Below are 17,837 nucleotides of genomic sequence, written 5' to 3' on the forward strand. Positions count from 1 at the left end.
TTGTTACGATAGCGTCTTTCCCTGCCAGCATCTTGGACCGGAGCAAGTGGAGTTGACGGGGTCTCAGGTGATAGATATGAATACAAGGACATTCTAATCTCGTGCAGATAACAATAGTTGAGCACTCCGCCTGTAATCCAAAGCTCCGCCAACACCGCCCAAGAGACTACAAATACACCACCCAACACACCCACCACTACCACCGCCACCACAACAACAATCACACTAACCCACCGTATGCTCCCCCGACTCGAGCGCCCTACCGACAAACCGTCGGATCGACAACCCCATCTCCCGAGACCACCGACCCAAGCCCGACAACCACTCGCTCGACACGTCGCCCGGGGGCCCATCGTTCTCATCCGACAGCCCAGCTCTTGCAGACGCATCCCTCCCGCCAGACGACACAGGCGAGCCACCCAACGACTCGTCCAGGCCTGGCAAACAGCAAGTGCAGACTCCCCCGAGATCCGTCCACGACTGCGCCGGCTCCTCGGGACCCATCAGGTCCTGTTTCGCGGGCATGGCCGGCGCGGGCGATCGGTACCGTGATGCGGGGGCGTCGTCTGTGTCTGCGTCTGCATGATGCATATGCCGTGTGCTGCTGGGGTGGGGCGCGCGCGCCTGAGCCACCGGGAGCGCTCGCCGGTGGAAGGGGTGGTCGTCCAGTCGTCGGCTGGTGGTTATGCCGTGGCCGCTGTGTCGGTAGGGGAAGTGGCCCAGCACGACGGTGCCGTCGGGGGCCCTTGTCAGGGCGGATGGCCCGCTCGTAGGTCGCGCCGGCGACGCCGACGCCGACGTCGGCGCCGATGCCCCGAGGAATCGCCGCAGCGCACCGCCGTAGGTCGTTGAAGGGGTGTTGTCTGTCGCGGGGTGGGAGGTGTGGTCGTCCGTCGGGAGGGGTTGGGCGAGCTGCGCGTAGTAGCGCGCTGCCGCGCGGGTGCCGAAGGATGGGACGCCCGGGGGAGTGGGTGCTCGTGTGGGGGGTGGATAGCGCGGGTGTACCGGGCTCGCGGGGGAGGCGAGGTTGGTCGTCCATTGGGGGTTTCCGGGATGATTGTCTGCGTCGTTCAGGCTGAGGACTTGACGGCGTTCGACGGCGTCGCGCGCGGGTTTGATGGGTTTGGCTGGGGCGGATGTGTGCAAGCGGCGTCCGGAGTATGTCGAGAAGGCAGTGCGGTTTGGTCGTCTGTAGGGATGCCATCTCGATGGGTTGGTTGGTTGGTATGGATGGTGAGCGCCGCGCAGAGTGATGCAAGACATCGAATGTGCGGACGACACGAGGAGTCGGGCCATCGTCGCGTGGTCAAAAGTGAACTCATGGCCAGTGTCGTTCTTCTGGATGGACTCATCGAGGGCTGAAATGGTCCTCACTGCGTTGTAGATGGAGTCTTCACTGCTCTCAGTCGATCCAGACGATCGTTCTTCAATACGTCGAAGACTAGAGGGCGCGCAGTCTGCTGCTGAGGGAGGCATGCTGGCAAGCCTGTCTTCTGACAGGTGATGAAGCGCTCTAGGTAGTTTAGGCAGAGCCAACAGGACGGGATACAAGATAGACAGGTGAGTATGGATGGGGGTAAGCTTTCATTGTCCATAGTACTTTCCAAAAGCAGATACAGCTGAAAAGGAAACGATGTGCCAAGTAACTGGAAGAAAGGGGACAAGTAAATAGCAATCTCAAGTCATGGAAAGAAGACATGAGAACGATACATGGCGCGGGTGTCTTATGTACAGTCATATACAGACCCCGGAAGAAGTAAATAAAGGTCAAGTCACAAGAAGACGAATAGGTAAAAGGGTATTAAACAAACATATCAATATATACGGGGAAAGGACAGTCATAATACGAATGGGCAACCGAGATAGAAACCGAATGAGAAGAAGTCATCATCATCACATAGCCGTGACACTCGAGGTCGAGCCTGGTTTCCCGGTAGGGCTGGGTTGTTCCTTCTTCAGGCTCTGAAGGAGACTCTCGAGTCGTCTGCGCTCCTCCCGTTCCGCCTGCACGGATCATCAGCCAAATCCTTATATCATGCTCGGCACCAGGGCACATGGACTTACCTTCAGGATCTTCATATTCTCAATGCGGGTGTCACGCATCATCTTCTTGAACTCATTCTTCAGAACCATGGTGGACGTCGTCTCGTAAGTGCCGTCGCGTCCCATAGCTGCCTGGGTGCCCATCAAGTTGATGCGCTCTTCATGCAACTGGGTCTCCAGCTGCTCACAGCGATCACGGAGGCCATCAATGACGCCTTCGAACCTCTCCCGTTCCTTCTCAAACTCGATGCTTGATTTGGTCATGGCCTCGTAGTCGTCGATCGTTTCACGGAGTTCCTTCTCCAGTGTCTCCGCGCGGTGCTGGAGATCGCCGTTCACCGGTTTGCCCGCCTTGAGGGCGGCCAGCTCCTCCGCCAGCTCGATGTTCCGGGTGTTGAGTTCGTCAATCTCTTTCTGAATGGCAGGATTGGCAGCCACCTCGGCGGCACGCTGGGCTCGGGTGCCGTAAGCACTGTCGAGCTCGGCCTTAGCCATGGTGAGTTCGGTTTGAGTGCGGACCACTTCGCCTTCCATTTCCGTCAATTCGTTTTGCAGGCGAGCGGCATTCTCTTCGGATTGAGTGCGGGCTTCGGTCGCTTCGTTGAGCTGAGATTCCACCTCTGCGCGAAGTTGTTCCATTGAAGCCTGAAGCCGGGCGACTTCACTCTCCGCCTGCGCATGCGACTCGGTGACTTCCTTGACTCGAGCATCGGCTTCGGTTCTGACTTGCTGGATAGCTTGTTCCAAGTGGAAAACTTGTTGCTCTGCGCGGTCACGGGCTTCTGCGACCTCTTCCGCCCTGGCATCGGTCTCCTGGTTGAGCTCATCGATTCGGCCCCGCAAACGGGCGATCTCACCCTCCGACTGCGACCGCAGAGTCGTCAGCTCTTCGACGTGAGAATCGTGCTTCGACTGGAGCTCCTGCAGGAGGGATTCCAGGCGGGACACTTCGCCTTCGGCACGAATCCGGGCCTCTTTCTCGGCGGATTCGGTTTCAGGGCTCTCGTCGGGCATGGACCGTTGCTGGTGATCCGACGACTGTTGGCGGGCAACTTCCAACTGCTCCATGACCGTGGCGAGCTCTTCTCTCATACGTTCACCCTCACGCTCCGATAGTTCGAAATCTTTGCGGGCTCTGGTGAGTTGTTCAACCAAATCTGCAATATGGGCATCTCTTTCCGCATCCGACTTGGAGTTCAATTCTCGCTGCTGTTGGATTTGAGTCGTGAGGATGCCCTTCTGCTCCATGAGGCTTTCCACCCGCTTCTGCAGGCTGTCAAGCCCAGTGGTGAGATATGAAAGTTGACTCGACAGAGGATCCGTTGATGGATCTGGGGGCGGGGGAAGAGTCTGTGAATGAGGCAGTCCGGACTGCGATATGATGTACTGGATGTGGTTGTTGATCTCGTCTAACCGTTGTTGGGTATTATCATCGAGTCCGAGTCCCTTGGGGGTCGAGGCGGTACCAGGATAAGCCCCCAGCATGCCCAAGCCACTCTCGATGTAGGCTAAATATGCTTCCGCGGTCGCCGTTGAATTGACTGGCCCTCCCATGTTGGCCGGTTGCGGAATAGGATCCAATTGGGCACCGGGGTCCGACTGCAGGATCATCTCGCGCATCCTACTGCTCAAATCCTCCAGTCTTCTCTCGGTGCTGTGGAGCGCCTCGAGATCAGCGGTGGGTTGCGAACCGGTCAGCCCTCTCTGTCCGTGGCGCAGGTCATCTAGGTGATCCGCCGTGCGATATAAGCTCCGATCATCGAAATCATCCATGCTGGCTCTGGTGTTGTGGCTGGAGAGGCTTTCGGGCGTGTGCGGAGCATTATTCTTCGGGGTTTTCTTCAGGCCTTTGTGTGTCATCTGCAGCACGCCGGCGGTGTGCTCCAGGAGCCTCTTGTTGATATGTTGGACTCTGCGCTCCAAACTCGCGACCTCGTGCGACAGGTCCTCGCATTTACGGATGCTTCGGGATAGTTCCTCGTCGGTCTTGTTGAGCGTTCCGGCGGCGCTGTTCCGTCCAAAGATGCTCCTGTGGCTCCGATGGGATTTCGGCGAATCGGGGGGTTGGATCTCCTGGCTGGCCCGCGGGCTCTTGGAATTGTAGAGCTTGGTCAGAGACATGGCGGCATCGCGGAGCTTGATTTCGAGGGCCAGTTTCCGGTTGGCGGCATCCATGCGACCGGACAGGAATTTGGATTCCTTCTTGAGGGATTCCACCTCTTCCAGCGACAGGATTTCGTAGTTCGCGCTGTCCCCCATGGCGGTTTCCGTTAGCAGATACATGGTGACGGGGTCGTTGGCATTGAGCAACGCGGAGCTGCGCGGGTGCGTGGGGTTCAACTGTTGGGAGGAGGGAGTCAGCACATCTGATATGGAGGAAGGGGCACAAAGGACCGTACCGGATTGTATCGCGACGGCTCGGGTTGTTGGGAGTCATATGGCGCGCCATAGCCGTCCAGGAGAGCTTTGGTGGTTGGCGGTTGCGGAGCGCTAAAGGAGGCGATGGATGAGTGCCCCGGATCGCCATACGACGACAGACTGGAACGAAAGTCGAAACCATTCATGATGGGGGGTAGCTGGAGATGTCGGGATCGCGTGGGAGAGGATTAGACCGGACAATGAGTTCACAGGGCGAATTAGGCATCCAGCATGATGGGACTGGGGCTGAGTCTCCTATTGCGTCGATGGCGAGAAGGGAGTCGCGTGGAGGAGGCTGGAGGGAGAAGGAAGACAAGACGAAGGGAACGGAAAGCAAAGAGACGAAAGCAACCTGGAGAAGTTGGGGGGGAAGCAAGGATGGAAGAAGGGAGAGGCGAGGAAGAAAGACGATGAGGGAGAGAGCGAGAGAGCGAGAAAGAGGAGGATCTGCATGGAGAGGAAGCCGACCGGTGTGGATACGTGATGGATGAGATGGTTTTTCTTTTTCTTTTCACTTTTTATTTCTTTTGTCTCTATTTTTTTTTTCTTTCCCCTGGTTTAGGTCTTTTCTTTTCATGATTTTTTTTATACGGACTTTTCTGATTTCATGGTGGTTTGGATAACCTCGATCTGATAGATTCCATGCATCGATCAAGCATGTGCCGCATTCTTCAGACCCCAACCACCCCATTTGGGCTCCATTCGGGCTGGATAGGAAGAGAGACGAATGGACAGAGACCAAGGTCATGGGACTGTCGAGTCTATATCTTCAGTCTAAGATGAAGGACCCCAGAACCGACATATTAGTTACTCTACGCCAGACAGTCAGCTCCATAAACATGGGGTTAGATTAGGCCCGATCCGGAATGTGGTGCCTCAGGCAGCCGCCCTGGACAAGTATGCAGTAGTTCTAAGTATCTATCGAGTATATATCTATAGAAGCACTTCAGGTCGCGTTCTGCTTCCCTACTACGTCCTCCCGATACACTCCTCTCATCCCAACATCAGTCAGGACCTCCATACACACTCTTCCGGCGTCCTCCGCTGAACCTCCCAGGTTACATCCGACCCCACGGAGATCCCTGAAGCCTCGGAGATGAACCACCACCACCACCACCACCACCACCACTCCTGCACTAACCCCGAGGCTCGCATCTCACCCCGGCTTATTTCTTCACGCACCCTCAGGCCACTATGCAATCCCAATTCTCTCCATCTCCACTTTTCCTCCCCACGAGATGACCAACTCTAAAGCGCCGCATCAAGAGACCCTCCCTGCGGCCTCCTCCGCGCTACCCCCGGTCTACAAGGTCTACAAGCGCCGCTTCTGGGGTCTGGCCCAGCTGGTTCTCCTGAATATCGTCGTGAGCTGGGACGTGCGTCCTCCGATCCTCGTATGCAGTATACCGAGCATGATCGCTAACACGAACAGTGGTTGACCTTTTCCGCCATCTCCACCACCGCATCGCAACACTTTGGGGTCTCCGAGAGTGCCATCAACTGGCTCAGCACAGGCTACCTCTTCGCCTTCTGCGTCGCCAGTCCGTGAGGGCCCCTCCCGTCTGTCCCTCAATTCCGCCAGAGACTGATCCAGCAGCATCGTGATCTTCACCCTCAACAAAGGCGGCCCCAAACCCGCGATCATCACCACATCTTCCCTCCTCCTGGTGGGAAATTGGATCCGATATGCGGGGACGAGAGCCAACGGGGGCATCTTCGGCCTCGCCATGTTCGGCCAGATCCTCATCGGCCTGTCGCAACCTTTCTGTCTGAGTGCACCCACCCGATACAGCGACCTGTGGTTCTCGGATCGTGGACGCATCAGCGCAACCGCGCTCGCGACGTTGGCCAATCCATTGGGCGCGGCCCTGGGCCAGCTGGTCGACTCCTTCTGGGCGACCAAACCCAGTGAAGTCCCCGGCATGGTGCTATACATCTCGGTCATCGTACGTCGCGCATTCCCACGCCGCACCCAGAATCGCCCAAAAACTAACCGCATCCCCCACATCCAGGCCACCGTCGCGTGCATCCCGTCGTTCTTCATCCCCGCCGCACCGCCGACCCCGCCCAGCGCCTCGTCCACCGTCACCAAGACGCCGCTCCTCCCCGCCACGACGCAGCTCCTGCGCACGCTCGAGTTCTGGCTCATCCTGATCCCCTTCTCCGTCTACGTCGGCTTCTTCAACAGCGTCTCCTCGCTGTTGAACCAGATCCTCGCCCCGCACGGCTTCGACGAGACCGAGGCCGGCATCGCCGGCGGCATCCTCATCATCGTCGGCCTCCTCAGCGCCGCCGTCCTCTCCCCCATCACCGACCGCTTCAAGCACTACCTCGGCACCATTCGCGTGCTCGTCCCCATCGTCGCCGTCTGCTACCTCGCCCTGATCTTCGCGCCCCCCAGCCCCGCCGGCATCGCCCCCTCCTACGTCGTCCTCGCCCTCCTCGGCGCCTCCTCCTTCGCCCTCCTCCCCGTCGTCCTCGAGTACCTCGTCGAGATCACCTACCCCTTCTCCCCGGAGATCGGCAGCACCATCTGCTGGACCGGCGGCCAGCTCCTCGGCGCCGTCTTCATCCTCATCCAGGACGCCCTCAAGGCCGGCCCCGACGCCCACCCGCCCGAGAACATGCGCAACGCCCTGATCTTCTCCGCCGTCGTCGCCATCGTCGCCGCCCCCTTCCCCATCTGCATCGGCCTGTTCGGCCGCGATGTGCGTCGCCGTCGCCTGGACGTCGACCGGGGGGTGACTCTGTCGTGATTGCGCCGGTGGGAGATTGCGTTGACCGAGTCAACCACGGAGCGCTGTGTATATATGTCTGTCTGTCCGGATACGGGCCTTGTTCCGTTCCATCGGGAAGTCCTCCCTGTAATTAGTGCTGTTCTGTCGGCCACGATACACGATACGTAAACGAGGTTAACATCACGTTGTGGTTCCTGCATGAGTCGTAAACGGGAGAGCAAAGAAAAGCACCATCTAGAGAAGCACCATGTATTTCTAAAAAAACAAAATTAAAGCACAGTTTCCATCAGGCAAGAACCAGCTATCTGTACATACACCGCGGAGGCCGCACCCGCCCTCCGCTTTCTCACCACAACACCCCACACAGACGAGGCTGGGGGGATCATCCAGTCCCAGCACGGGTTCTCATTCAGGCAGCATCCCGTCATCGCGCCTTGGGGGGGAAAGACGACCGGATTAGCGGGTCCACGGGACCGTTCGTTTATTTCAGGGACTTCCAGAGCTTGGGGGCCGCGCAGGCGGTGGCGCAGTGGGTGAGGTGGAAGACTGGAAGGAAGGAAAGCGTGTTAGTTGTCGCACAATCCGCCAAAAGGGATAACGGAGGCACTTACACTCCTCGACGCAGTCCTCCTTGGGGCCCTTGTAGTCGGGGTCCTCCTGCTGCTGGGTGACCCGCTCCACACACTCGTCGAAGTGGTGCTTGTAAGGGGCGCACTGGGCGGAGTTGGCGCACTCTGTCGCGTGCGTGCATGCGTTAGTCACCGATTCAATTGGATGTCTTCAACTCTCTCTAAACCAAATACGCCAAATGGCTCACTGCCCTCCCCCCTCGGATAGGCGCACAGGACAGCGCCAGGTGTCCGTATCGGTCGAGCCATTGGGCATCCCGAAAGGGGGGAGACGACCCCAGTCCACGACAGAAAAAGAGAACAAATACACCAGACAAGGGAAAGAGACTTACCCTCCTCGAGCTGGGGCTTGATGTCCTCAGGCTCCTCCTCCTCTTCTTCCTCCTCCTCTTCCTCTTCCTCCTCCTGCTCCTCCTCCTGCTCGGGCTCTTCGGCGGCCTCCTCAGCGGGAGCCTCCTCCTCGGCCTTCTCCTCGCTCACGGCGGGCTTCTCTTCGGCGGCGGCCTCCTGGCTGCTGGTCTCCTCGACGGCGGTCTCGGCGGGAGCCTCAGCCTGGGCCTCGGGGAAGCCCAGGGAGGAGACGACATCGGAGAAAAATTCGGCGAGACCCATCCTGAACCGGGTATAAGAGTCAATTGAGGGGGATCGAATGTGGTGTGGGGGGAGGAACTGGCTGCGGTCGGGCGAGGATGATGAGAGTGGTGGTTTTACGAAAGCTTTCGCGCTTCCCGTGCACCGGAACTGTCCGGCCTCCGGCAATTATCGTTGCGCTGATTGGCGGAGAGCGTGTCACGTGAAAGACGAGAAGGGCAAGGGATATCAATATCTTGAGTCAACACGCATATTGTGTCTCTAACGAGAGCAGGAAAAAAGAGAAGTCTCGCTTTCTTCTACCGGATATTGTAAATACTCAAGGCAGGCTCATTTACTGTACATGACGAAGCGGTCGCACGCAACAAGATACTGCTAACTATGCCTGCGCTGCAGGCCAGCTCAGCTGGCGCGCCGGAGTCTCTCCTCGAGCACGTTGGCCACGCTCTGCTGCTGGACCTCTTCGTATCCCGGTGGAGGCTCCATCGGCTCCGGGTCTTGTGACGGTTCCGAGGTGACCTCCGTCTGCGGGGGCAATGGCGTGGTGGTCGTTGGGCTCCCCGGACGGGGCTCCGCGGAGCCATTGGACGGGCCCGAGTAGGCCGGGAGCTCTTCCAGATGGACGCTGGACATGTTCAGGTTGCTGGCGCCGCGGCTGGTTTCCTGGGAGACGTCGACGACCTGCTGGAGGCGTTCTTGGATCCGCTCGAAGTGGTTGTGGAAGTCGAAGGCGCCGCCCTCTTTGAAGGTGATTTTACACTGCACGGCTGGGATCGAGGCCGGAATGCCGCCCCCGGACACCGGCTGGACGAGTGCGATCCACACGTTGGGGCCGAAGAACGGTGCGGTGACGTGGCTGTCGTGGATGTTGAGCAGCGGGGCGGAGAAGGACTGCAGCTCGGGGGATTTTTGCGTGGGGATGTACACCACCTGCGGCGCACAAGATCAGCCCGGTGGTCAGGCGGAGGAAGCACAGTGAACGACATGAGGGGTACCCTTTGGTTTGTGAGATATATTCGACCCGTGCTGCTCTGCACGGAGAAGGAATCTTGGGAGTTTGATGAGCCCAAGGGGTGTAAGGACAAACCTGTCCGGGGAGGTGAGGTATATATCAATTGCTCATGGGGGAGATGGATGAAACCATCTCGCTCGTGGAGCATCACCCAGCTGGATAGGATTAGCGATGAGCCGAGATTCTGTGAGGGTTGTAACAAGTAAATGGAATCCGATGCAAGAGGTAGGCAGTGGATGGATAAACACCCAGAATAGCATCATGCACGTACTTGATCGACATTTTGGAAGTGGCAGCCAAGTTGCACCAGAGGAACGTCTGGCTTATATTAGGGACCGACCAACGTGCGGCTTGTTGCGGTCAGCATAAACAAGGGCCAGATCACAACTGGAGATGTCAAACGCACCCCGTTCGACACGACGAACAATAGGAGATGTATACTGCCTGGTATGGATCCGAGTTGAGGAGGGTTAGGCAGGTATTAGGCTAGGCTGTAAGCCGATCGTAGTATATCAGGTTCAGGAACAGGTCAGCCCCACTGGGTGTCGGAAGTTTATGCCAGGGGAGGGGTGACGGCAGGGATTGAACAGAAGCTGAGAGTATCGGAGTCACAGGCTATCTCAAAATGGCTATGTAGGTGTCTCGGTTCAAGCAGGGGGTCAATGACGGTCCCGAGAAGTCGAGGTGAAGAAGAGATGAGATGGGGTTCCTGTCGCGGGGCTGCAGGGAGAAAGAAGCGCAAGGCGGAGAACCAGAAAGGGCAAGAGAACACAAAAGAGTAGCAAAGTCTGGATCAGTCGGATAACGGCATCTCAGCCCGAAAACGCCCCCGGGTTTCTTCTTTTTCTTCCAAAGACAAGGCATCTCTTCTAGATATTTCGTGAGAAAGCCCCGTCGGGGTTCTTGACTGTGTGGTCGGATCGATTCGATCTAGACCGTTGGCAGCCGATCCTTCATTGAGCCTCGATGTATTGAGGATCAGGGAGTTTACAACCGTGGAAAATGGCGGGGGAAGAAGGGGATTTGAATGAATTACGGTTATTTTTAATCTTGAGTTGCCTGTACATTGTCTTCCAAAATCTGTCTGATCCATCTGGTGCATCTAGCGAAGAGATAAACGAGTGACTTGATCATATTGAGGTACAATGCCGTTCTCTGACGTAACATCCGCTTTACTGGCTGGTTTCCTTCGTTATGACCATTGAATTGAGTTGAGAGATAAGATCATAAATATAGAATGTAGCCATAGATATAGAGATTTATCGACATATATACCTATCTGTACTCGATCTCTAGCCCGATCGTAGACTTTTCTTCAGACGCTCAGGGGTGCATAGGAACGGCTTAGTAAACAATCACGTGCTATCTGGGTCGCTTGTTAGTTTGACAACTCTCACGCCTAACGCTTCAGAATATACTAACCTAAGTCCAAGTCTCATCTACTAGTAATCATATTCATGATCGGTCCATTCGTCATCGGTATCCCTCTCCCATAGATCATCCACGTTGCTCTGTGGCTGTTTCACCGCGGTTGCGTTTTCGATCAACTCATCAATCCCCTCGATGCATATCAATCGCGGCAATTTCTTGTCCTGCTCGGCGAGCAGATTCTTCAACTGCTTATCGAACACATCATCTGCAAGACCCATAACCTGTTTGCGCCGAGTGGTCATGTCACAGAGACAATGCCAACGGTGGCATTGTAGAGAGCGCGCGCTGCATCTGCATGCGACGGAAGGTAAGAAAGGATGCACAGGAGTAACGTAAATGATAAGCCAGCGGCGCATGTGGTGCACCTGTGTATTCGATGTTGATATTGCTGGTCCTATATAAGCAGCAAAGTAACCCTCCAAAGAATACTTAGCTTAACCCTTCCAGAAAGGACCGATTATAGATTCGTCGTGCTGATTAGACTTGCTGCGTTGAATAGCATACTAGTCAGTCTCCGAGTCTTTGCTGCATGCTCCAAAATTATAAAACCGTACAATATAATATATCTTCAATATAAAGACAGAATGGTAATGAAAATGGAGGGAAAGCTGTGAGGCAGTTAGGGCAACTATTGTTACGGACCCAGCCAGTATACTGTATCTGCGAGAGCCTTAGCTTGTTCGATCTAACGTCGCTCCATTTATAAATTGTTGGTGTATCTTCTTCTGCTTCACATCGAGTCAGCTCAATTGGCTCAAGATTTCGTCTTCGCGAATGGTAAATATGGGTTTATATAATGTACAATGTCTCTGTAGCGCTGAATATTAAAATCGACCAGAAGGCTATTCCATACTCATACGCAAGATACCGTCCGTCGGAGCCGGTGTACACGAGATACCAATCAATCTAACAATATCGATAGCTGATGTAAGTAATCGTGGAATACAAAAGGCTACAAACTATAAAATTCAGGTATGTAAGTACATAAGGACAGATATTAAAACCGTTGGTGGTTCTAGAAACGTCGCTGGCCAAAAGAGGGGAAGAAACGCTGCCGGGAAGGGAAAGGGTGGAAAAGGTGACCACCGGTGACATCCCACCTGCACCCCAGCGAAAAAAAAATCCCTCCTTCCAATCTCTCTTGCAGCATCTCCCCCGGTCACATGGCTGGAAGCTCTTCCATCCCAACATCCAGTCTCGAGAGCTCCTCCTCTGCCTCACCTCCTCCCTCAACATATATATACTCGGCTCCTTCCGGCTTCCCGTCTTCTCTCACCGCGTCTTTCTGCTTACTACTTCCGGAGAAGGTAACTCCGTCCTCTCTTATGGTATCAGATCCGATTTCCCTCCGCCTCCGCGCTCAATGTTGACTTCTCCCTCTGACTCGACGTTATCTCTCATTGACAGACCCGAATGTGAACCCCTTGCGCTCGCCCCTCTCCATTGCTGCATCGCGCACTGTCCTCCCCGTTAGTCTCTGCGGCACCGAGTCTCTCTTATCCGCAACACGACCCGTTCCACCTCCCACGTTCCCCTCCCGAGCCTTCAGGGAATTCCCCTCACTGTGCTCTAGGAGGTGTCATCCAATTGTCTGAGAATATCCTCCTGTCTCCCTACGCCGACCGTCCGACATCATGCCAAAACAACCCTACATTCCGCCGTTGATCGGGTGGCTCTACGATCTGGTCCTCTGGGCCTTCTCGGTGCTCGTTGACTTCTTCTTCAGAGAGGTACATCCTCGTGGCTCCTGGAAAATCCCCCGAAAGGGGCCCATGATTATCGTCGCCGCACCTCACGCGAACCAGGTAGGATTACATCATGCGGTTGGGAGCTCTTCGGACATGCTGACTAACGATGCGTGTTTCTAGTTCGTCGATTCGTTGATTCTGATGCGAGTCCTCCGAAATGAGGCTCATCGGCGCATCTCATGGCTCATCGCAGAGAAATCGTTTAAGCGCAAGTTCATTGGCCTGTTGGCCAGAGGCATCGGTACCGTGCCTGTGGCCCGAGCTATGGATAATATGAAACCCGGTGTAGGGACCGTATATCTCCCTGACCCGGTCAATCAGCCGACCTTGCTGCGCGGCGTGGGGACCAACTTTGAGGGACCTGGTTTCGAAAAGGACGGCACTATTGCGCTCCCCACCATCAACGGTACCTCCCATAGCGCCACCATTGCAGAGATCCACGGCCCAGAGGAGTTAGTATTGAAGAAGCCCTTCAAGGGCAAGGATCCGCTGTTCCAACTCACCGGACGGAAGGACATCACCGATGATGGTAAATTCACCGGCGACGCGTCGGCTAAAGACCCTGCCGACTTCAAAGGCTCAAAGTTCAAGGTTTCCCCCCATGTAGATCAAACAGCAGTATATAATGCGGTCTTCGCCCGGCTGAATGCCGGCGGTTGTGTTGGTATTTTCCCTGAGGGCGGAAGCCATGATCGTCCCAATCTGCTCCCTCTGAAAGGTATTCCCAACTCGCTCTTCTGATCGACCGCTGTTGCTGACCCTTGACCCTTCATCTAGCCGGTGTGGCGTTGATGGCTCTCGGAACTTTGGCCGATAACCCCGACTGTGGCTTGACCATTGTTCCTTGCGGCATGAATTACTTCCACGCGCACAAGTTCCGGTCACGGGCTGTTATCGAATTCGGCAATCCTCTGGAAGTCCCTAAAGAACTCGTAGAACAGTATAGAAAAGGCGAGCGGAGAGAAGCAGTTGGCGCTTTATTGGACCTTATATACCAAAGTTTGGTTACTGTGACGGTGACTAGTCCTGATTATGAGACACTCATGGTTCGTACTGACTGTCTTCCCCCCTATGATTATCGCTAATATTTCCCCAGGTCATCCAAGCTGCCCGTCGTCTGTACAATACCAAGGGGAAGAAAATGCCCCTGCCGACGGTAGTTGAACTCAATCGCCGGTTAGTCAAAGGATATACGCATTTCAAAGATGACCCGAGAATCGTGAACCTGCGAAAGTCAGTTGCGGACTACAACCGGTCATTACGGCTGCTTGGCATTCGCGATCACCAAGTAGAGTATGCGAAGTTCTCGTTCTTCCAAGTGATCTTTACCCTGATCACTCGCCTGGTGAAGCTGTTTCTCCTTGCAATCGGAACACTCCCTGGGTTGCTTCTCTTCGCGCCCGTCTTCATCGTCACCAAGGTGATTTCGAACAAGAAGTCAAAGGAAGCCCTGGCTGCGTCGACGGTTAAGGTGCAAGGACGAGATGTGATGGCAACCTGGAAACTTCTCGTGGCTCTTGCCTTCGCCCCATGCCTGTACATCTTCTACGCCTCCACTTTCTTCTTCTGGGCGTGGTACAACCGTATCCAAGGTTATGTGCCAGAGCGGGTCCCCCTATGGGTGATCGGACTCATCGCCCCAGCTATCTGTCCCCTGATCACATTCGCGGCCCTCCGCATCGGTGAGGTTGGTATGGACATTGTGAAGTCATTGCCGCCATTGGTGCTGTGCCTAAACCCGTCGTCGGCCAACACTTTGGTGAAGCTCCGTCAGAGACGAGAAGCACTGGCTCATGAGGTCACCGAAACAATCAACACACTGGGACCGGAGCTTTTCCCTGATTTCGATGCCGCCAGAATCGTCACCGATCCGTTCCGTGAGATGAACCGGTCAGCTGGGAAGCCCGATGGAGAGCAGGCGGCCATCCCTGAGATCACGCGGACCGGAACTTCTGATCTGGACGAGGGCAGCGCCTCAAAGGAACCGCTGCCCCGGAACGAGTCGTTCCACAACCTTGCCAACATTGGGTTCTTCTCGACCCGCCCTTCGAGCCGCAGCCGTAGTCGCAGCCGTACCAGCTCGTTTGGTGCCGGACATGGAACCTCTGGGCGACAACTCCAGCCCCTCAGCCAGATCAGCACCACTGGGGACTTCGAGGAGGTCAGTACAAAGATTCGGGATGCTATGCGGCAGCGTGGGGAGCGTCGTCGTCGGTATAGTGAAGAAAGCGGCGGGTTCGCCGTTGGCAGCTCCGGACCGGGGACGCCCTCGAGCGAGGAGTACGAGCGGAAGCACCTATAGGGAGCATAGGGATGCGGCAGACGATGATGATGAATTCTGTGTAATAGCAGCGGTGTTTGGCGTTGTGTACTGTACCTCTGTTTCTTCTGACTTGATGCAGCGATACCAGATGTAGGAAATACAAAAATGATTCACAATCAACCGTCAGTCAGAAGACTATGAAACACCGAGTGGAAAACGGTACCGAGCGGGATCATCAGCCTCGGACCGCGCGCGTCAAGTTGACTTCAGTGTAGATTCCGTAACACGTGGATCCGACTGGCTTCCCCGTTGCGATCCTCGACCCACCACCAACCGGTTACGTCTCTCTCTCTCTCGCGCGCTTTGTTCTCTCCAACTTCCAATCCTCTCTCCAATGCCAATTGATCTCCCTCGCATCCTGAACGAGCTTCCCTGTTGGCCCAGACACCAAGAGACGCCTGGTTTTCGCCATCCCAAAATTAGCACGCGTCGTCAGCCAAAGAACGCCTGGCAAAAAAGTGCAGCCTGATGGACACAGCCCTACAACAAACGATCTCCATCGCTTTCTACCGCATTTAGTCCCCCCGGGCTCTCCTACGATCCTAGAGGCCAGTGTGGTCATCATCTGATTCCCCGTTTCAAGTCGATCGATCCGCTCGCTTTGCCTCCCCGCCCTCGACTCCATCGCCCGGAAAACTGTCCTTTACGATACCCATTTTTTCGCCTGGATCAGAGAGACTACAAGACACCATGGCGACCTCGATGCACTTGAACCGTCTCCGGAAATGGTTCCTTGCATCTCCGCCAATCGAGTTTGCCATTTCGAAGATCCGCGAGCTGCTGGTCGGAGCGATCAGGCAAGGGCCCGTCCCACGGCATGTCGCCTTCGTCATGGATGGGAATCGGAGATTTGCGAGGACGCACGGGATCGAGACGGTCGAAGGTCATAATCTCGGGTTTGAAGCGCTGGCTCGAGTAAGTTGATTTTTCTCTTCTGTCCTACTTCGGAGGGACCTCGCCACTGGCGGGCTCCCATCACAGAGGCCGAAACTAACGGGCTCGTTCCAACCGGCAGATCCTGGAAGTGTGTTACCGCAGCGGAGTGAAGGTCGTCACCATCTACGCCTTCAGTATTGAGAACTTCAAGCGCTCCAAGTTCGAGGTGGACGCCCTGATGGAGATGGCGAGGGTCAAGCTCTCCCAGATGGCACAACATGGGGAGATCCTCGACCGGTATGGAGCGAAGGTGCGTGTGCTGGGCCGGTTGGATCTGCTCCGGCCTGACGTCCTCGCCGCCGTGAACCGCGCCATGGACATGACCAGCAACAACGGCGACTGCGTCCTGAACATCTGCTTCCCGTACACCTCCCGTGACGAGATCACCGGCGCTATCCGCGAGACCGTCTCCGACTACAGCCAACCCCTGCAGCCGGCGGGTGTAACGTCCGGCGGCCAGCGCACCCCCTTCTCGGAAACCCATATTGCGCTGAACATCCGCGCGCAGACCCAGAACTCCAAGGGCGACGAGATGAGCAGCGATGTCGAGTCAGCGTCAGAATCGTCGACGCAGGGTGAGGACGGAGCGGCCCCCCGACAGGATCCCGGCAAACTCTACGAGTCCGGCTCGTCCTTCTCCTCCTCGACGACTCTGCACCTTGGTGGGGCCCAGGAAGGATCGAACTTGAAGGCCGTGGCTGCCGGGAAAGGCGGCGACGCGGAGCGTCCCGTGTTCATGTCGCCCGAGACCATCACCCGCCAGACGCTGACGTCGCATCTCCTCACCAAGGACAACCCTCCGCTTGACCTGCTGATCCGGACCTCCGGGGTGGAGCGTCTGAGTGACTTCATGCTCTGGCAGTGCCACGAGGACACGGAGATCGTCTTCCTCGATGTGCTGTGGCCCGAGTTCGACCTGTGGCATTTCTTGCCCGTCCTGTTGGGCTGGCAGCGGAGAGTCTCGAAGATGCGCAAGAACCCCGACGCCGAGGGAAACTTTGACGGGGACATGCCGGAGACTTCGGAGGAGGAGACCGATAAGAGTCGCTGATTGCAGTTATTGGCCGCCATATATTGACTGATATTGCATAAAGATCTAGGGAGTTTGGAGTTAACTTTGTCGTTTTGGGCTGATATCCCCCCTGTTCTTCCCTTTTCTCTCGCACACTCTGATTATTCTATATCCGCTACAGTATATCATCATGACCTGTGATGGCGCTGTACGAGTGTACATAAGAGCTATTCAATAGAGTGATGTCATTTGTTAGCCCCGCCAATATAAACATGTCAGATATTTTGTCCTTTGCTCCTCAATGACTATTCCTGTGAACTCTGATACTCTTCTACCCCAGTTGTTATCCCTGGATCACTTGTAATCCAGCCTATCGTTCTCGAAGGCTGAACTGCGAGCCCAAGAACATCAAGTAGGGGGTAGGACCAACGGTCATGATTTTGGATGTTAGAAAGCGCGGATTATCAGATCTCCAATCGTTTCTCTCAACCGCTCCGACAGGTGTTTGTTTGGCACAGGTTGGACGAGGTCGTATGCGACTAACGAAACCATACACTGCAAGGCTGGAAGGGTCTAAAGTCCACAACCGATGCATAGGAGGTAGTGATTGGTATAAGCCATGTGATTCCTAAATGCCTCAAACGCCATGGATAGTAGGACTGAAATCATGCTACTGATGAACATTCGCTAAAAACATCCGGTGCCCTCACTGCGGCATTTCATATTTACCTTACTTTGCAACCAACGTAGATGATTTCAGCCATTATGGACTACAGAAAACCTTTCAGCCTAGCCGAAGAGGCTGATTGGGTTGAGAAGGTTCACGCGACTCGTGGGGACAGGTGAATATACCACTGGCCACAGGTCTTTATCCCAGCAATCTTTCACGTAGATTGAAGGACGGTTTACAAGTCTCTCACTCGGCGTTTGACGTATGGTAGATACCAAATTGGTCC

General features: G+C 55.6%; 8 protein-coding genes across 8 annotated transcripts; 3 read left to right on the plus strand and 5 right to left on the minus strand.

Annotated features, from left to right (window-relative positions):
- Positions 1-225: 225 nt before the first annotated feature.
- On the minus strand, positions 226-1,476 carry BDV59DRAFT_203140 (uncharacterized protein; the record flags this gene model as incomplete). Its single annotated transcript, XM_073694210.1, has 1 exon — positions 226-1,476. One exon carries the CDS (start codon positions 1,474-1,476, stop codon positions 226-228), a length of 1,251 nt encoding a protein of 416 aa, XP_073546635.1.
- Positions 1,477-5,699: 4,223 nt separating this feature from the next.
- On the plus strand, positions 5,700-7,217 carry BDV59DRAFT_203142 (putative cell surface receptor/MFS transporter (FLVCR); the record flags this gene model as incomplete). The annotated part of the gene is made up of 4 exons (XM_073694211.1): positions 5,700-5,837; positions 5,894-6,006; positions 6,059-6,407; positions 6,474-7,217. The coding sequence occupies 4 exons, from the start codon at positions 5,700-5,702 to the stop codon at positions 7,215-7,217; spliced, it is 1,344 nt and encodes a 447-aa protein (XP_073546636.1).
- A 463-nt stretch (positions 7,218-7,680) lies between these two features.
- On the minus strand, positions 7,681-8,440 carry BDV59DRAFT_203143 (cytochrome b-c1 complex subunit 6 family protein; the record flags this gene model as incomplete). Its single annotated transcript, XM_073694212.1, has 3 exons — positions 7,681-7,745; positions 7,811-7,933; positions 8,161-8,440. The coding sequence occupies 3 exons, from the start codon at positions 8,438-8,440 to the stop codon at positions 7,681-7,683; spliced, it is 468 nt and encodes a 155-aa protein (XP_073546637.1).
- Positions 8,441-8,707: 267 nt separating this feature from the next.
- BDV59DRAFT_181134 (uncharacterized protein) lies at positions 8,708-10,297 on the minus strand. Its single transcript, XM_073690185.1, has 4 exons — positions 9,838-10,297; positions 9,703-9,781; positions 9,415-9,586; positions 8,708-9,349 (listed from the first exon to the last, which is right to left on the minus strand). The coding sequence occupies exons 2-4, from the start codon at positions 9,711-9,713 to the stop codon at positions 8,822-8,824; spliced, it is 711 nt and encodes a 236-aa protein (XP_073546638.1). The 5' UTR covers positions 9,714-9,781; positions 9,838-10,297; the 3' UTR covers positions 8,708-8,821.
- Positions 9,607-10,297, minus strand: BDV59DRAFT_181136 (uncharacterized protein; the record flags this gene model as incomplete). Its single annotated transcript, XM_073690186.1, has 2 exons — positions 9,607-9,781; positions 9,838-10,297. A coding segment is annotated over one exon (246 nt), but the record flags the coding sequence as incomplete, so codon positions are not given.
- On the minus strand, positions 10,298-11,808 carry BDV59DRAFT_181137 (uncharacterized protein). The gene is made up of 4 exons (XM_073690187.1): positions 11,665-11,808; positions 11,417-11,590; positions 10,854-11,348; positions 10,298-10,797 (listed from the first exon to the last, which is right to left on the minus strand). Exon 3 carries the CDS (start codon positions 11,216-11,218, stop codon positions 10,874-10,876), a length of 345 nt encoding a protein of 114 aa, XP_073546640.1. The 5' UTR covers positions 11,219-11,348; positions 11,417-11,590; positions 11,665-11,808; the 3' UTR covers positions 10,298-10,797; positions 10,854-10,873.
- A 566-nt stretch (positions 11,809-12,374) lies between these two features.
- Positions 12,375-15,020, plus strand: BDV59DRAFT_59990 (putative glycerol-3-phosphate acyltransferase Sct1). Its single transcript, XM_073696726.1, has 4 exons — positions 12,375-12,667; positions 12,731-13,328; positions 13,388-13,656; positions 13,707-15,020. Exons 1-4 carry the CDS (start codon positions 12,497-12,499, stop codon positions 14,910-14,912), a joined length of 2,244 nt encoding a protein of 747 aa, XP_073546641.1. The 5' UTR covers positions 12,375-12,496; the 3' UTR covers positions 14,913-15,020.
- A 94-nt stretch (positions 15,021-15,114) lies between these two features.
- BDV59DRAFT_181141 (undecaprenyl diphosphate synthase family protein) lies at positions 15,115-17,231 on the plus strand. The gene is made up of 2 exons (XM_073690188.1): positions 15,115-15,848; positions 15,949-17,231. Exons 1-2 carry the CDS (start codon positions 15,624-15,626, stop codon positions 16,918-16,920), a joined length of 1,197 nt encoding a protein of 398 aa, XP_073546642.1. The 5' UTR covers positions 15,115-15,623; the 3' UTR covers positions 16,921-17,231.
- Positions 17,232-17,837: the final 606 nt, after the last annotated feature.

This window comes from Aspergillus ambiguus, assembly GCF_047715705.1.
Source record: "Aspergillus ambiguus strain CBS 117.58 unplaced genomic scaffold BDV59scaffold_22, whole genome shotgun sequence".
Classification (NCBI taxonomy): domain Eukaryota; kingdom Fungi; phylum Ascomycota; class Eurotiomycetes; order Eurotiales; family Aspergillaceae; genus Aspergillus; species Aspergillus ambiguus.

Bases quoted from the DNA above. Each gene is read 5' to 3' on its own strand.
- BDV59DRAFT_59990 (XM_073696726.1), top strand. From the start codon at position 12,497: ATGCCAAAACAACCCTACATTCCGCCGTTGATCGGGTGGCTCTACGAT. The intron at 12,668-12,730 runs GTAGGATTACAT...GCGTGTTTCTAG, and splicing joins CCGCACCTCACGCGAACCAG to TTCGTCGATTCGTTGATTCT. The intron at 13,329-13,387 runs GTATTCCCAACT...CCCTTCATCTAG, and splicing joins CAATCTGCTCCCTCTGAAAG to CCGGTGTGGCGTTGATGGCT.
- BDV59DRAFT_181137 (XM_073690187.1), bottom strand. From the start codon at position 11,218: ATGCGCCGCTGGCTTATCATTTACGTTACTCCTGTGCATCCTTTCTTA.
- BDV59DRAFT_181134 (XM_073690185.1), bottom strand. The intron at 9,350-9,414 runs GTACCCCTCATG...TGTGCGCCGCAG, and splicing joins TATATCTCACAAACCAAAGG to GTGGTGTACATCCCCACGCA.
- BDV59DRAFT_181141 (XM_073690188.1), top strand. From the start codon at position 15,624: ATGGCGACCTCGATGCACTTGAACCGTCTCCGGAAATGGTTCCTTGCA. The intron at 15,849-15,948 runs GTAAGTTGATTT...TCCAACCGGCAG, and splicing joins GGTTTGAAGCGCTGGCTCGA to ATCCTGGAAGTGTGTTACCG.